The following is an 18,222-nucleotide window of genomic DNA, read 5'->3' as shown; positions in this document are numbered from 1 at the left end:
ACAACTTCTTTAATTGCATCTTAACATTGCTGATCAACAGGTTGAATTTACTTCACCAAGCATTGTACCTTCTGGAAAATATGTTGTTACTGTAGTAGCCGATTGTGAAACATCCAACACAACTGTGCAAAGAAGTTTTACAATGCGTAATTAAAATATATTATATTATTAAAGTATTAGGCAGGTTTAACTATTTTTTTTTGGTTAGCATCAACACCAACTCCTAGACCTGTCACTGTTTCAAATATTGAATCAACCTCTGCTATAATATCTTCTGACAGCATATCCCAGGCATCGAATGTTTTAAGAGTAAGTTAAAGAGTAACCTTAACTCTTAGGCATGTCTACCTTCATATTTTTTTCTTAATATTTAGTATGTTTAAATTCATAACATTTTTCTTAACAATATGCAACACAGATTTTGGATACTGTTACTGGAGAGACTAATGTTATCACAAATGCTCAACACATCGAGCGTATATCAGGTTTGGTTCATGATCGAACATATAATGTCAGCTTGATTTGGGTAATTCGAGGGGTTCCAGGAAAAGCAAGCACACCAGTTACTTTTCACACTGAGGGTAGGAGTTATAATTAGTTAATGTTTTAAATCATTTTATATAAAAAAATCACATTTATTTAAATTTATGTGGATGAGGGGATGTAATACTATTGCAAATGTTATATTAGTTACAGGGTTAACAGTTTCCCCACTAAACATTGTTGAAGTGCATGAAACCGTTGCTGAAATTAATAGTGGAGCAGATGCTGGAATATCTGTCAATATACAAGTAAGTTTCCTTAATGGGTTTATGCTTGTTACTGAAATGATATTTTCTAAACAGTTGGAGGATACTGTAACCAAAATAATAAAAATCTACACTAATGTTCCGCCAACACTTGATATTCAAAACCTGATACCTGGGCGTCTGTATAACATTACAAGGGTAGTAAGTATCAATGGTGTGAGGAGTCTTGCTGAACCTTGGGTAACTTTCAGAACAGGTTTGTGGCTTTCAAATTCTTATCACACTTTCAATTAATATGTTAGTATATTTTCACATGTTTACATTTAATTTCAGTTTAGCCATTTAAACACAATTTTGTAAAAATCATGTATCTTTCTAACTGTTTACTTTTACTACATTTATTGATTATTTTGTTAGTTCCTATGAAACCAGACCCTGTAACTATCATCCCTCATCCAACATACCTTCGTATCCAATTTGCTCCAGTGACTGGTGATGTGACTGAATATCAGGTATAAATGTGATTAAATATACTACCAGTTTCGTTAATGTTACTTTTAAATGAGATAAATAAAATTTATGTTGCTGTGTTTACTAAATGCCATAGGTACGAGTTGAATCAGCCGGCAACCCAGATATCATCCAGCGACAGCAGGCTGTCTCAGATACAAGATTTACCGTGTCTAATCTCCGGCCTTCTACCTCATATACTGTTTATGTCACTGCACTGAGTGGATTAAATCTACAAAAGTCAAGTGATGCGTATGTTGAAACAACTATTACCCCAGGTATGAGGTGGAAATTGATCAGTCAATTTCTTATTTTTATTTCACTCAAATATTTTAGTTGAACCGACAGACACCCTTTTTTCCACTCTACTGCCCACAACCTCTCCTGACTTGACTACTGCAGAAGTGACAACTCATATAACTCATACTCCATTCCCTTCATTGTAAGTTTTTTTTTATTTAATAACATACATGTTTATTACTCTCTGTATAATCTATTTTTAAGCTCTGATATGACCTGCCTTCGGAAGAGAAAGAAACTGGATCTTGTTTTTGTACTAACAGCTTCTGACAGTGTTTATCCACAAGAACTTCAATTCCAGCTGAACTTTACAAAAGAAATTGTTAGGAAACTGGATATTGGAGTAAATGACACACTGGTATGATAGTACCACTTTGTTGAATGTTAACAAAGTTGCTGTTTAATATAAACTAAAAGTTTCAAACAAAACCTGAAAACTTTTGTTCATGTTGTTTTTTAGGTGGCGCTGTTTACATATAATAAGTTCTTTAAGGAACATTTTGACTTTAAATCTTTCTCTGATAAGACACAATTGTTGCAAGAAATTAACAAAACTACACCACCAGTATTTGATGGAAACAGGATTGGTAGAAGTAAGAATGCTAACTTTCTTCATTTGTGAAACAGCACTAAGTAATTTTTATGCTATTAGTTTTACGATATGTAATGAGACGAATGTTTGCATCTCATCGAGAACACAAAAGTGGAAAGCGAAGCGATGCAGATTTGATGCTAATTTTGATTACTAATGGACGTAGTCAGGATGCAGTTAATGAACCAGCTAGGTTAGTTGTAACACATTTTGTTCTTATTTATGTTGTTATTGTTAAATATTCAATATATAATATATATAAATTGTTATCGAGTGTAAAAGAAGCATAATTTGTACTTGAACAAGAAACAACAATGTTTGTAGATTTAAGAATGCAAATTTCACTTCATAGAAAAGTAAATTGCATTATCGGTGCCATGGCACAGCCAACCTACCTCTAGCCAATAGGTTACAGGTGCGACACTTACCTGTAATTGTTTCAATCCAGTGGTAACAAAGGTTCTCTTTATTGTCGGTCATTAAAACAGTTTACAAATCTTTAACCCTAAAGTTACATAGGTGGTAATTCACAGGCGGTTAGAATGTGTGTGAAACAGAACACAAATGTTATAACGAGTCTATTTCCCGCCACGCAGGAATAAATGCTCATATCTTTCATCCCAGAGTACTTTTTCATTTTGTTGTGGGGAAAAACCAAATAAAGATTTTAGCATTATTCTGTGATTCTTTTAGTTCAAGACTATACTGTTTGAACTGCAGAAGCTTAGGTGTGCAAAGCTGGTATAGATTATACAACATAAACTACATTCTTTTATTTAGTTCCATATATGATATCTTCACTATTCAATTGTTATTATTGTAAAAACTTGCTAACGCTGAAGTGTTGCATTATTTTGATTTCTTTTTTATTCTGTTTTTTTAGGGTTTTACGATCTACCTACAACGGAATAATCACTGCTGTTGGTATTGGGCCAAATGTGGATCAACATCAAATGCAAGAAAAAATTGCAAACACTCCGAGTAGATATATTGGTTTAGATACCTTCTTTGAACTTAAAAACAATGTTGCAAAAGTTCTAAGGGATATACGTTGTCACGGTAATATTTTTAGATTATGTTGTAACGTTAAAATACCTTTTAAAGATATGAATATTATTTTCAAGTGGTAAAAACTTGAATTACAATTTTCAAATGTCAAAAAGGTACAAATAATAAATCTTTGTTGATTCATTTCAGAACAAAATGCCCCAAGTGGTAAGCAAAACTGTGTTTAACATGTAAAACTTGTTACGCACTGTTAAAAAGCATGTTTCAGTGTTGTGTAGAAAACATATCTTGCTTCCATGCATGACAAGTAGTTAAAATCAAAAATATATAGATGCATGTTAATAAGGTTAAAATATATTAAGCTCTTTATTTAGATACTGAAAAAAAAGGATTCAACTATTTTTTTAACAAGACAAATGAAATTAACAAAAATCATAACATACAAACAGAATATATTAACGAAATAACAAACCAACCTTCTGGTTTTGTTAAAGAAACAACTTATGGTGTGGTTAAAGAGACAACTACAACACAAACAACTGCTGGTTTGGTTGAAGAGACAACTACAACACAAACAACTGCTGGTTTGGTTGAAGAGACAACTCCAGCACAAACAACTGCAGGTTTGGTTGAAGAGACAACTACAACACAAACAACTGCTGGTTTGGTTGATGAGACAACTACAACACAAACAACTGCTGGTTTGGTTGAAGGGACAACTACAACACAAACAACTGCTGGTTTGGTTGAAGAGACAACTACAGCACAAACAACTGCTGGTTTGGTTGAAGAAACAACTCCAGCACAAACAACTACTGGTTTGGTTGAAGAGACAACTACAACACAAACAACTGCTGGATTGGTTGAAGAGACAACTACAGCACAAACAACTGCAGGTTTGGTTGAAGAGACAACTACAACACAAACAACTGCTGGTTTGGTTGATGAGACAACTACAACACAAACAACTGCTGGTTTGGTTGAAGGGACAACTACAACACAAACAACTGCTGGTTTGGTTGAAGAGACAACTACAACACAAACAACTGCTGGTTTGGTTGAAGAAACAACTCCAGCACAAACAACTACTGGTTTGGTTGAAGAGACAACTACAACACAAACAACTGCTGGTTTGGTTGAAGAGACAACTACAGCACAAACAACTGCAGGTTTGGTTGAAGAGACAACTACAACACAAACAACTGCTGGTTTGGTTGATGAGACAACTACAACACAAACAACTGCTGGTTTGGTTGAAGAGACAACTACAGCACAAACAACTGCTGGTTTGGTTGAAGGGACAACCGCAGCACAAACTACTGCTGGTTTGGTTGAAGGGACAACCGCAGCACAAACAACTGCTGGTTTGGTTGAAGGGACAACCGCAGCACAAACAACTGCTGGTTTGGTTGAAGGGACAACCACAGCACAAACAACTGCCGGTTTGGTTGAAGAGACAACTACAGCACAAACAACTGCTGGTTTGGTTGAAGGGACAACCACAGCACAAACAACTGCTGGTTTGGTTGAAGGGACAACCGCAGCACAAACTACTGCTGGTTTGGTTGAAGGGACAAGCGCAACACAAACAACTGCTGGTTTGGTTGAAGAGACCACCGCAGCACAAACAACTGCTGGTTTGGTTGAAGAGACAACCGCAGCACCAACAACTGCTGGTTTGGTTGAAGAGACAACTACAGCACAAACAACTGCTGGTTTGGTTGAAGGGACAACCGCAGCACAAACTACTGCTGGTTTGGTTGAAGGGACAACCGCAGCACAAACAACTGCTGGTTTGGTTGAAGGGACAACCGCAGCACAAACAACTGCTGGTTTGGTTGAAGGGACAACCACAGCACAAACAACTGCCGGTTTGGTTGAAGAGACAACTACAGCACAAACAACTGCTGGTTTGGTTGAAGGGACAACCACAGCACAAACAACTGCTGGTTTGGTTGAAGATACAACTACAGCACAAACAACTGCTGGTTTGGTTGAAGGGACAACCGCAGCACAAACAACTGCTGGTTTGGTTGAAGAGACAACTCCAGCACAAACAACTGCTGGTTTGGTTGAAGGGACAACCGCAGCACAAACAACTGCTGGTTTGGTTGAAGAGACAACCGCAGCACAAACAACTGCTGGTTTGGTTGAAGAGACAACTACAGCACAAACAACTGCTGGTTTGGTTGAAGAGACAACTACAGCACAAACAACTGCTGGTTTGGTTGAAGAGACAACTACAACACAAACAACTGCTGGTTTGGTTAAAGAGACAACTACAACACAAACAAGTGCTGGTTTGATTAAAGAGACAACTACAACACAAACAACTGCTGGTTTGGATGAAGAGACAACTACAGCACAAACAACTGCTGGTTTGGTTGAAGGGACAACCGCAGCACAAACAACTGCTGGTTTGGTTGAAGGGACAACCGCAGCACAAACAACTGCTGGTTTAGTTGAAGAGACAACTACAACACAAACAACTGCTGCTTTGGTTGAAGAGACAACTACAGCACAAACAACTGCTGGTTTGATTGAAGAGACAACTACAGCACAAACAACTCCAGGTTTGGTTGAAGGGACAACCGCAGCACAAACAACTGCTGGTTTGGTTGAAGAGACAACTACAACACAAACAACTGCTGGTTTGGTTGAAGGGACAACCGCAGCACAAACAACTGCTGGTTTGGTTGAAGAGACAACTACAGCACAAACAATTGCTGGTTTGGTTGAAGAGACAACTACAACACAAACAACTGCTGGTTTGGTTGAAGGGACAACCGCAGCTCAAACAACTGCTAGTTTGGTTGAAGAGACAACTACAGCACAAACAACTGCTGGTTTGGTTGAAGAGACAACCGCAGCACAAACAACTGCTGGTTTGGTTGAAGAGACAACTACAGCACAAACAACTGCTGGTTTGGTTGAAGAGACAACAACAACACAAACAACTGCTGGTTTGGTTGAAAAGACAACTACAACACAAACAACTGCTGGTTTTGATGAAGAGACAACTACAACACAAACAACTGCTGGTTTGGATGAAGAGACAACTACAGAACAAACAACTGCTGGTTTGGATGAAGAGACAACTACAACACAAACAACTGCTGGTTTGGTTGAAGGGACAACCGCAGCACAAACAACTGCTGGTTTGGTTGAAGAGACAACTACAGCACAAACAACTGCAGGTTTGGTTGAAGAGACAACCGCAGCACAAACAACTGCTGGTTTGGTTGAAGGGACAACCGCAGCACAAACAACTGCTGGTTTGGTTAAAGAGACAACTACAACACAAACAACTGCTGGTTTGGTTGAAGAGACAACTACAACACAAACAACTGCTGGTTTGGTTGAAGAGACCACCGCAGCACAAACAACTGCTGGTTTGGTTGAAGAGACAACCGCAGCACCAACAACTGCTGGTTTGGTTGAAGAGACAACTACAGCACAAACAACTGCTGGTTTGGTTGAAGCGACAACCGCAGCACAAACTACTACTGGTTTGGTTGAAGGGACAACCGCAGCACAAACAACTGCTGGTTTGGTTGAAGGGACAACCACAGCACAAACAACTGCCGGTTTGGTTGAAGAGACAACTACAGCACAAACAACTGCTGGTTTGGTTGAAGGGACAACCACAGCACAAACAACTGCTGGTTTGGTTGAAGATACAACTACAGCACAAACAACTGCTGGTTTGGTTGAAGGGACAACCGCAGCACAAACAACTGCTGGTTTGGTTGAAGAGACAACTCCAGAACAAACAACTGCTGGTTTGGTTGAAGAGACAACTACAGCACAAACAACTGCTGGTTTGGTTGAAGAGACAACTCCAGTACAAACAACTGCTGGTTTGGTTGAAGAGACAACTACAACACAAACAACTGCTGGTTTGGTTAAAGAGACAACTACAACACAAACAAGTGCTGGTTTGATTAAAGAGACAACTACAACACAAACAATTGCTGGTTTGGATGAAGAGACAACTACAGAACAAACAACTGCTGGTTTGGTTGAAAAGACAACTACAGCACAAACAACTGCTGGTTTGGTTGAAGGGACAACCGCAGCACAAACAACTGCTGGTTTGGTTGAAGGGACAACCGCAGCACAAACAACTGCTGGTTTAGTTGAAGAGACAACTACAACACAAACAACTGCTGCTTTGGTTGAAGAGACAACTACAGCACAAACAACTGCTGGTTTGATTGAAGAGACAACTACAGCACAAACAACTCCAGGTTTGGTTGAAGGGACAACCGCAGCACAAACAACTGCTGGTTTGGTTGAAGAGACAACTACAACACAAACAACTGCTGGTTTGGTTGAAGGGACAACCGCAGCACAAACAACTGCTGGTTTGGTTGAAGAGACAACTACAGCACAAACAATTGCTGGTTTGGTTGAAGAGACAACTACAACACAAACAACTGCTGGTTTGGTTGAAGGGACAACCGCAGCTCAAACAACTGCTAGTTTGGTTGAAGAGACAACTACAGCACAAACAACTGCTGGTTTGGTTGAAGAGACAACCGCAGCACAAACAACTGCTGGTTTGGTTGAAGAGACAACTACAGCACAAACAACTGCTGGTTTGGTTGAAGAGACAACTACAACACAAACAACTGCTGGTTTGGTTGAAAAGACAACTACAACACAAACAACTGCTGGTTTTGATGAAGAGACAACTACAACACAAACAACTGCTGGTTTCGATGAAGAGACAACTACAGAACAAACAACTGCTGGTTTGGATGAAGAGACAACTACAACACAAACAACTGCTGGTTTGGTTGAAGGGACAACCGCAGCACAAACAACTGCTGGTTTGGTTGAAGAGACAACTACAGCACAAACAACTGCAGGTTTGGTTGAAGAGACAACTACAACACAAACAACTGCTGGTTGGGTTGAAGAGACAACTACAACACAAACAACTGCTGGTTTTGATGAAGAGACAACTACAACACAAACAACTGCTGGTTTGGATGAAGAGACAACTACAGAACAAACAACTGCTGGTTTGGATGGAGAGACAACTACAGAACAAACAACTGCTGGTTTGGTTGAAGAGACAACTACAGCACAAACAACTGCTGGTTTGGTTGAAGGGACAACCGCAGCACAAACAACTGCTGGTTTGGTTGAAGAGACAACTACAACACAAACAACTGCTGGTTTGGTTAAAGGGACAACCGCAACACAAACAACTACTGGTTTGGTTGAAGGGACAACCGCAGCACAAACAACTGCTGGTTTGGTTGAAGAGACAACTACAACACAAACAACTGCCGGTTGGGTTGAAGGGACAACCGCAGCACAAACAACTGCTGGTTTGGTTGAAGAGACAACTACAACACAAACAACTGCTGGTTTGGTTGAAGAGACAACTACAACACAAACAACTGCTGGTTTGGTTGAAGAGACAACCGCAGCACAAACAACTGCTGGTTTGGTTGAAGGGACAACCGCAGCACAAACAACTGCTGGTTTGGTTGAAGGGACAACCGCAGTGCAAACAACTGCTGGTTTGGTTGAAGGAACAACCGCAGCACAAACAACTGCTGGTTTGGTTGAAGAGACAACTACAACACAAACAACTGCTGCTTTGGTTGAAAAGACAACTACAGCACAAACAACTGCTGGTTTGGTTGAAGAGACAACTACAACACAAACAACTGCTGGTTTGGATGAAGGGACAACCGCAGCACAAACAACTGCTGGTTTGGTTGAAGAGACAACCGCAGCACAAACAACTGCTGGTTTGGTTGAAGGGACAACCGCAGCACAAACAACTACTGGTTTGGTTGAAGAGACAACTACAACACACACAACTGCTGGTTTGGTTGAAGAGACAACTACAACACAAACAACTGCTGGTTTGGTTGAAGAGACAACCGCAGCACAAACAACTGCTGGTTTGGTTGAAGGGACAACCGCAGCACAAACAACTGCTGGTTTGGTTGAAGAGACAACCGCAGCACAAACAACTGCTGGTTTGGTTGAAGAGACAACTACAGCACAAACAACTGCTGGTTTGGTTGAAGAGACAACCGCAGCACAAACAACTGCTGGTTTGGTTGAAGGGACAACCGCAGCACAAACAACTGCTGGTTTGGTTGAAGAGACAACCGCAGCACAAACAACTGCTGGATTGGTTAAAGGGACAACCGCAGCACAAACAACCTCTGGTTTGGTTGAAGAGACAACTACAGCACAAACAACTGCTGGTTTGGTTGAAGGAACAACCGGAGCACAAACAACTGCTGGTTTGGTTGAAGAGACAACTACAACACAAACAACTGCTGGTTTGGTTGAAGGGACAACCGCAACACAAACAACTGCTGGTTTGGTTGAAGGGACAACCGCAGCACAAACAACTGCTGGTTTGGTTGAAGAGACAACTACAACACAAACAACTGCTGGTTTGGTTGAAGGGACAACCGCAGCACAAACAACTGCTGGTTTGGTTGGAGAGACAACTACAGCACAAAAAACTGCTGGTTTGGTTGAAGGGACAACCACAGCACAAACAACTGCTGGTTTGGTTGAAGAGACAACTACAACACAAACAACTGCTGGTTTGGTTGAAGGGACAACCGCAGCACAAACAACTGCTGGTTTGGTTAAAGAGACAACTACAACACAAACAACTGCTGGTTTGGTTGAAGAGACAACTACAACACAAACAACTGCTGGTTTGGTTGAAGAGACCACTGCAGTACAAACAACTGCTGGTTTGGTTGAAGAGACAACCGCAGCACAAACAACTGCTGGTTTGGTTGAAGGGACAACCGCAGCACAAACAACTGCTGGTTTGGTTAAAGAGACAACTACAACACACACAACTGCTGGTTTGGTTGAAGAGACAACTACAACACAAACAACTGCTGGTTTGGTTGAAGAGACCACTGCAGTACAAACAACTGCTGGTTTGGTTGAAGAGACAACCGCAGCACAAACAACTGCTGGTTTGGTTGAAGAGACAACTACAGCACAAACAACTGCTGGTTTGGTTGAAGGGACAACCGCAGCACAAACAACTGCTGGTTTGGTTGAAGGGACAACCGCAGCACAAACAACTGCTGGTTTGGTTGAAGGGACAACCACAGCACAAACAACTGCTGGTTTGGTTGATGAGACAACTACAGCACAAACAACTGCTGGTTTGGTTGAAGGGACAACCACAGCACAAACAACTGCTGGTTTGGTTGAAGATACAACTACAGCACAAACATCTGCTGGTTTGGTTGAAGGGACAACCGCAGCACAAACAACTGCTGGTTTGGTTGAAGAGACAACTCCAGCACAAACAACTGCTGGTTTGGTTGAAGAGACAACTACAGCACAAACAACTGCTGGTTTGGTTGAAGAGACAACTCCAGTACAAACAACTGCTGGTTTGGTTGAAGAGACAACTACAACACAAACAACTGCTGGTTTGGTTAAAGAGACAACTACAACACAAACAAGTGCTGGTTTGGTTGAAGGGACAACCGCAGCACAAACAACTGCTGGTTTGGTTGAAGAGACAACTACAACACAAACAACTGCTGGTTTGGTTGAAGGGACAACCGCAGCACAAACAACTGCTGGTTTGGTTGAAGAGACAACTACAACACAAACAACTGCTGGTTGGGTTGAAGGGACAACCGCAGAACAAACAACTACTGGTTTAGTTGAAGAGACAACTACAACACAAACAACTGCTGGTTTGGTTGAAGAGACAACTACAACACAAACAACTGCTGGTTTGGTTGAAGAGACAACCGCAGCACAAACAACTGCTGGTTTGGTTGAAGGGACAACCGCAGCACAAACAACTGCTGGTTTGGTTGAAGAGACAACCGCAGCACAAACAACTGCTGGTTTGGTTGAAGAGACAACTACAGCACAAACAACTGCTGGTTTGGTTGAAGAGACAACCGCAGCACAAACAACTGCTGGTTTGGTTGAAGGGACAACCGCAGCACAAACAACTGCTGGTTTGGTTGAAGAGACAACCGCAGCACAAACAACTGCTGGTTTGGTTGAAGAGACAACTACAGCACAAACAACTGCTGGTTTGGTTGAAGGGACAACCGCAGCACAAACAACTGCTGGTTTGGTTGAAGAGACAACTACAGCACAAACAACTGCTGGTTTGGTTGAAGGGACAACCGCAGCACAAACAACTGCTGGTTTGGTTGAAGAGACAACTACAACACAAACAACTGCTGGTTTGGTTGAAGGGACAACCGCAACACAAACAACTGCTGGTTTGGTTGAAGGGACAACCGCAGCACAAACAACTGCTGGTTTGGTTGAAGAGACAACTACAACACAAACAACTGCTGGTTTGGTTGAAGGGACAACCGCAGCACAAACAACTGCTGGTTTGGTTGAAGAGACAACTACAGCACAAAAAACTGCTGGTTTGGTTGAAGGGACAACTACAGCACAAACAACTGCTGGTTTGGTTGAAGGGACAACCGCAGCACAAACAACTGCTGGTTTGGTTGAAGGGACAACCCCAGCACAAACAAGTGCTGGTTTGGTTAAAAAGACAACTACAACACAAACAACTGCTGGTTTGGTTGAAGAGACAACTACAACACAAACAACTGCTGGTTTGGTTGAAGAGACAACCGCAGCACAAACAACTGCTGGTTTGGTTGAAGGGACCACCGCAGCACAAACAACTGCTGGTTTGGTTGAAGAGACAACCGCAGCACAAACAACTGCTGGTTTGGTTGAAGAGACAACTACAGCACAAACAACTGCTGGTTTGGTTGAAGGGACAACCGCAGCACAAACTACTGCTGGTTTGGTTGAAGGGACAACCGCAGCACAAACAACTGCTGGTTTGGTTGAAGAGACAACCGCAGCACAAACAACTGCTGGTTTGATTAAAGAGACAACTACAACACAAACAACTGCTGGTTTGGATGAAGAGACAACTACAGAACAAACAACTGCTGGTTTGGTTGAAGAGACAACTACAGCACAAACAACTGCTGGTTTGGTTGAAGGGACAACCGCAGCACAAACTACTGCTGGTTTGGTTGAAGGGACAACCGCAGCACAAACAACTGCTGGTTTGGTTGAAGAGACAACCGCAGCACAAACAACTGCTGGTTTGGTTGAAGAGACAACTACAGCACAAACAACTGCTGGTTTGGTTGAAGAGACAACTACAGCACAAACAACTGCTGGTTTGGTTGAAGGGACAACCACAGCACAAACAACTGCTGGTTTGGTTGAAGGGACAGCCGCAGCACAAACAACTGCTGGTTTGGTTGAAGAGACAACTCCAGCACAAACAACTGCTGGTTTGGTTGAAGAGACAACTACAGCACAAACAACTGCTGGTTTGGTTGAAGAGACAACTCCAGGACAAACAACTGCTGGTTTGGTTAAAGAGACAACTACAACACAAACAACTGCTGGTTTGGTTAAAGAGACAACTACAACACAAACAAGTGCTGGTTTGATTAAAGAGACAACTACAACACAAACAACTGCTGGTTTGGATGAAGAGACAACTACAGAACAAACAACTGCTGGTTTGGTTGAAGAGACAACTACAGCACAAACAACTGCTGGTTTGGTTGAAGGGACAACCGCAGCACAAACAACTGCTGGTTTGGTTGAAGAGACAACTGCAACACAAACAACTGCTGGTTTGGTTGAAGGGACAACCGCAGCACAAACAACTGCTGGTTTGGTTGAAGGGACAACCGCAGCACAAACAACTGCTGGTTTGGTTGAAAAGACAACCGCAGCACAAACAACTGCTGGTTTGGTTGAAGAGACAACTCCAGCACAAACAACTGCTGGTTTGGTTGAAGAGACAACTACAGCACAAACAACTGCTGGTTTGGTTAAAGAGACAACTACAGCACAAAAAACTGCTGGTTTGGTTGAAGGGACAACCGCAGCACAAACAACTGCTGGTTTGGTTGAAGAGACAACTACAACACAAAAAACTGCTGCTTTGGTTGAAGAGACAACTACAGCACAAACAACTGCTGGTTTGGTTGAAGAGACAACTACAACACAAACAACTGCTGGTTTGGTTGAAGAGACAACTACAACACAAACAACTGCTGGTTTGGTTGAAGAGACAACTACAGCAGAAACAACTGCTGGTTTGGTTGAAGAGACAACTACAACACAAACAACTGCTAGTTTGGTTGAAGAGACAACTGCTGGTGTAGTAGAAAAAACAATTTCAACACAAACAACTGCTGGTTTTGTTGAAGAGACAACTACAGCACAAACAACTGCTGGTTTGGTTGAAGAGACAACTACAACGCAAACAACTGCTGGTCTGGTTGAGGAGACAACTACAACACAAACAACTGCTGGTTTGGTTGAAGGGACAACCGCAGCACAAACAACTGCTGGTTTGGTTGTAGAGACAACTACAACGCAAACAACTGCTGGTCTGGTTCAAGGGACAACTACAGCACAAACAACTGCTGGTCTGGTTGAAGAGACAACTACAGCACAAACAACTGCTGGTCTGGTTGAAGAGACAACTACAACACAAACAACTGCTGGTCTGGTTGAGGAGACAACTACAGCACAAACAACTGCTGGTTTGGTTGAAGAGACAACTACAGCACAAACAACTGCTGGTTTGGTTGTAGAGACAACTTCAGCACAAACAACTGCTGGTTTGGTTGAAGAGACAACCGCAGCTCAAACATCTGCCAGTTTGGTTGAAGAGACAACTGCTGGTTTGGTCGAAAAAACAATTTCAACACAAACAACTGCTGGTTTGGTTGAAGAGACAACCGCAGCACAAACAACTGCTGGTTTGGTTGAAAGAACAACCGCAGCACAATCAACTTCTGATTTGGTTGAAGGGTCAACTACAACACAAACAACTGCTGGTTTGGTTGATGATACAACTGTAGCACAAACTGCTGGTTTGGTTGAAGAGACAACTACAACACAAACAACTGCTGGTTTGGTTGAAGAGACAACTTCAGCACAAACAACTGCTGGTGTTGTTTATGAGACAACTACAGCTATATTTATTGGTAATACAGAAGTTTCCGATACTATATCAACTACTGTTGCAGATTCTGTGGGTACTACTTATATTCCTTCAGGTAAATAGGTAGTTTACACATTTTTTCATAGTGTTCGTAATTTCCCAAATATTTATTTCACTTGATTTTTTAGAAGCATGCTCACGTAGTTGTAGATGTTTTTGTATTTTTTTGATGTTTTTCCTTTTTGTTTTTTAATTTATATTTATTTATGTGTTGTAATAAATTTGTTTTAGATCCGGTGGTTGAATTTGTAAACTCTGGTTCCGATTTTCTTTCTGTTTTTACTGTTTTCAAAGTTGTATCTCCGGCTGATAGTTACGTGGCAGAGATAATTTCTCCGCATTATGTTCCAAATTCAAAACAAGTTATTTTAAATTCATCTATTAAAAAGGTAAATGCATTTTCATGGTTGCTTACAGCATTCTTTCCCATTTTTCAGTTTAGATTTTAACTTATGTTTTGTTGTGTAATGTAATTTTAATAATTAAGCTATAAAAGCCTTTGTTTTATTTGGTTTTATCTTAACTGCTTAATTTAGATTGTTACATTGACTGTTTAAAATTCAATGTACGTGTATTAACTTAAAAGTGTAGGGTTACTGATTATATAACACTAGTGTGAACAGAGTTTTGTATTATACTCAAGTCATATTTTCTTTATAACATTTATCCACAGGTCCATAATGTTACATTTTTTGGACTGTTACCAGCAACAACATATAATGTAACGATTACACCAATTAGAAACAATCATACTCAAGCTCCAATATTAACATCTGTTAAGACAGGTTTGCAACTTATAAACATTTTCCCAAATAACCGTTTATTTTTTACAACTTTTTATTTAGAAAAAGTGGGTCATCCATCTAATGTGTTTGTTACCAATATAACAAAGACTTCTTTTGTGTTGAACTGGGATTTGATTTTAAAAGCAGATGTAAGTCTTGATTAGTTTTGCAATTCATAAAAATAACATGTTTTATTACCTTTTTATTTCAGTACTACGTTCTTCAAATTTTGGTGCCAAATCGAGTTGTGCGAAGAGATGTTGATGCATCATCTGGTTTCTATGTGAGAGAGTTTAATATTACTAGTAGTTCAGCTCTTGTTTCTGGATTAGAACCTGGTACTATTTACACAATACGGTTGTTGGCTGTATTTGATGGCTTTCGGGCTGAATACGTGGAAATACTACAAGCAACTAGTAAGTATGCAAAGTTTATAAAATAAACCTTTTTATAATTCAAACACAATCATGTGAGTCAACATATTATAAAAGGTGTATGGAAAAACTAATATTTAAGTAAGATATCTTTAGAGATTTACATTATCATTTTTTAAACATAGAACCGAATCCTGTAAAATTTCTAAATGTAACCCACGAAGGAATTCAATCAATCACTGTTGAATTTGGAGCTGCTGAAGGAAACTTACAGTATTATAGTTTTACAATTGCGCCATTGTATAATAAAGACGACATTCTAAATACAATACAGGTTTGAGATATTTTTTTTCTAAACCTTTTATCGGAATAATGATTAAAACTATGCTGTGAAATAAAATGTATATATTATATATTTATTAAAATTGATTTAAAGAATCTCCTTATTAACAGTCCCATATTTCAAAATCTTAAATATCAGGTAAACAAGACAGATGTAACTAATACCGGGACAGTTGAATTTGTGAACCTAACACCAGAAACCTTATATTCTATTACCGCACAAACTCATGTTCTGCAAGAGTCAAGTGATCCTGTTGTTTATCATCAAGCAAAAACAGGTACATCTGGTACTGTGCACATAAGTCATTTAGTTTTATTAATCAGCATGGTAGTATGTAGATCATGATATGATGTAGAAAAATTAAATCACCTTTGGTGTCTTCTTATTTTACGTGAATGACATGCTTACCATCCTGACATTGTTTAAACGGTAATGCAACTTTAATTTTAATTAACCTGAAACAAAAAAAATAGCACATAGGGCATAAAAAAAAGTGTTATTTTAGTTGTAAAGATATAAGAAAAGATAATTTAGAACACCAATTTGTTGTAATATTTCATAAAAAAATAATGTTCTTTTAAAAAGAATTTAATGCATGGTTTTAAGTAGACCTGAATGCACGCTGCATGTCTCATTAATTTCAGCTGATGAAAACAATGAAACTCCACAAACTACAAGACCATCACTCTTGTCAAGTATGCCAAAGAACGCAACTTATACAAATACGTTTACAACATACAACACAAACACATACAACATAAATAATCCAACAGAAAATATTAGAGTAGAAAACTTTACAGTAGAATCAAAAACAAGAATATCCCAAGCCATTACTACGACTGCAGCATCAAATATTACTAAAGCAACAAGATCAACAATCGGTTTGGTGCCCGAATCAAAAACAGTTAATACAACAATAGCTACCATTAGTTCTGTACCTGAATCAACTTTGGTTGAAAGTACATCAATGGCAGATTTAACAATTGTTGGGTCAGAATTAGTAACTACCAGTTCAACCGCTGAATCAACTACTGTTGATGCAACAACAGTGACAACTAATTCTGTACCTGAATCAACTTTCGTTGAAAGTACATTAATGGCAGATTTAACAACTGTTCAAACTGATGCTGTAACTATCAGTCCAGTTGCGGATTTAACTACTGATGATGTAATATCAGCAACAACTATTTCTGTGCCTAAGCTAACTACATTTGAAAGAACAACAATGGCAGATTCAACAACTGTTGAATCAGAAGTAGTAACTACCAGTTCAACTGCTGAATCAACTACTGTTGATGCAACAATGAATACAACTAGTTCTGTAACAGAATCAACTCCGATTGAAAGAACATCAATGGCAGATTTAACAACTGTTGGATTAGAATTAGTAAATACCAGTTCAACTGCTGAATCAACTACTGTTGATGCAACAATGGATAGAACTAGTTCTGTAACTAAATCTACTTCGGTTGAAAGTACATCAATGGCAGATTCAACAACTGTTGGATCAGAATTAGTAACTACCAGTTCAACTACTGAATCAACTACTGTTGATGCAACAATGAATACAACTAGTTCTGTAACTAAATCTACTTCCGTTGAAAGTACATCAATGGCAGATTCAACAACTGTTGGATCAGAATTAGTAACTACCAGTTCAACCGCTGAATCAACTACTGTTGATGCAACAATGATTACAACTAGTTCTGTAACAGAATCAACTTCGATTGAAAGTACATCAATGGCAGATTCAACAACTGTTGGGTCAGAATTAGTAACTACCAGTTCAACTGCTGAATCAACTACTGTTGATGCAACAATGAATACAACTAGTTCTGTAACAGAATCAACTTCGATTGAAAGAACATCAATGGCAGATTTAACAACCATTGGATCAGATGATGTAATTACCAATTTAACTGAGGCATCAACCACTTTTGATGCAACATTGGATACAACTAGTTCTGTAACAGAATCAACTTCGATTGAAAGTACATCAATAGCAGATTCAACGACTGTTGGATTAGAATTAGTAAATACCAGTTCAACTGCTGAATCAACTACTGTTGATGCAACAATGGATACAACTAGTTCTGTAACTAAATCTACTTCCGTTGAAAGTACATCAATGGCAGATTCAACAACTGTTGGATCAGAATTAGTAACTACCAGTTCAACCGCTGAATCAACTACTGTTGATGCAACAATGATTACAACTAGTTCTGTAACAGAATCAACTTCGATTGAAAGTACATCAATGGCAGATTCAACAACTGTTGGGTCAGAATTAGTAACTACCAGTTCAACTGCTGAATCAACTACTGTTGATGCAACAATGAATACAACTAGTTCTGTAACAGAATCAACTTCGATTGAAAGAACATCAATGGCAGATTTAACAACCATTGGATCAGATGATGTAATTACCAATTTAACTGAGGCATCAACCACTTTTGATGCAACAATAGATACAACTAGTTCTGTAACAGAATCAACTTCGATTGA

General features: G+C 39.6%; 1 protein-coding gene across 6 annotated transcripts in view; it reads left to right on the top strand.

Moving 5' to 3' along the window:
- Nucleotides 1-18,222, top strand: part of LOC149732051 (uncharacterized) — a 125,472-nt gene that overhangs the window by 18,792 nt on the left and 88,458 nt on the right. For all 6 annotated transcript variants that reach the window (XM_089882145.1, XM_089882143.1, XM_089882144.1 and 3 more), the window contains 20 exons: nt 41-146; nt 209-309; nt 419-581; nt 691-791; nt 846-1,005; nt 1,167-1,261; nt 1,357-1,537; nt 1,596-1,701; nt 1,764-1,917; nt 2,020-2,152; nt 2,212-2,344; nt 3,035-3,210; nt 3,349-3,366; nt 3,654-14,270; nt 14,447-14,604; nt 14,889-15,000; nt 15,061-15,149; nt 15,212-15,416; nt 15,560-15,708; nt 15,856-15,994. In XM_089882145.1, the coding sequence (XP_089738271.1) occupies nt 41-146; nt 209-309; nt 419-581; nt 691-791; nt 846-1,005; nt 1,167-1,261; nt 1,357-1,537; nt 1,596-1,701; nt 1,764-1,917; nt 2,020-2,152; nt 2,212-2,344; nt 3,035-3,210; nt 3,349-3,366; nt 3,654-14,270; nt 14,447-14,604; nt 14,889-15,000; nt 15,061-15,149; nt 15,212-15,416; nt 15,560-15,708; nt 15,856-15,994 (13,096 nt within the window). The remainder of the gene's footprint in view (nt 1-40; nt 147-208; nt 310-418; nt 582-690; nt 792-845; nt 1,006-1,166; nt 1,262-1,356; nt 1,538-1,595; nt 1,702-1,763; nt 1,918-2,019; nt 2,153-2,211; nt 2,345-3,034; nt 3,211-3,348; nt 3,367-3,653; nt 14,271-14,446; nt 14,605-14,888; nt 15,001-15,060; nt 15,150-15,211; nt 15,417-15,559; nt 15,709-15,855; nt 15,995-18,222) is intronic.

This window comes from Ciona robusta, chromosome 8, assembly GCF_009617815.1.
Source record: "Ciona robusta chromosome 8, ASM961781v2".
Lineage (NCBI taxonomy): Eukaryota > Metazoa > Chordata > Ascidiacea > Phlebobranchia > Cionidae > Ciona > Ciona robusta.
This window is presented reverse-complemented; position numbering and strand designations above follow the sequence as displayed.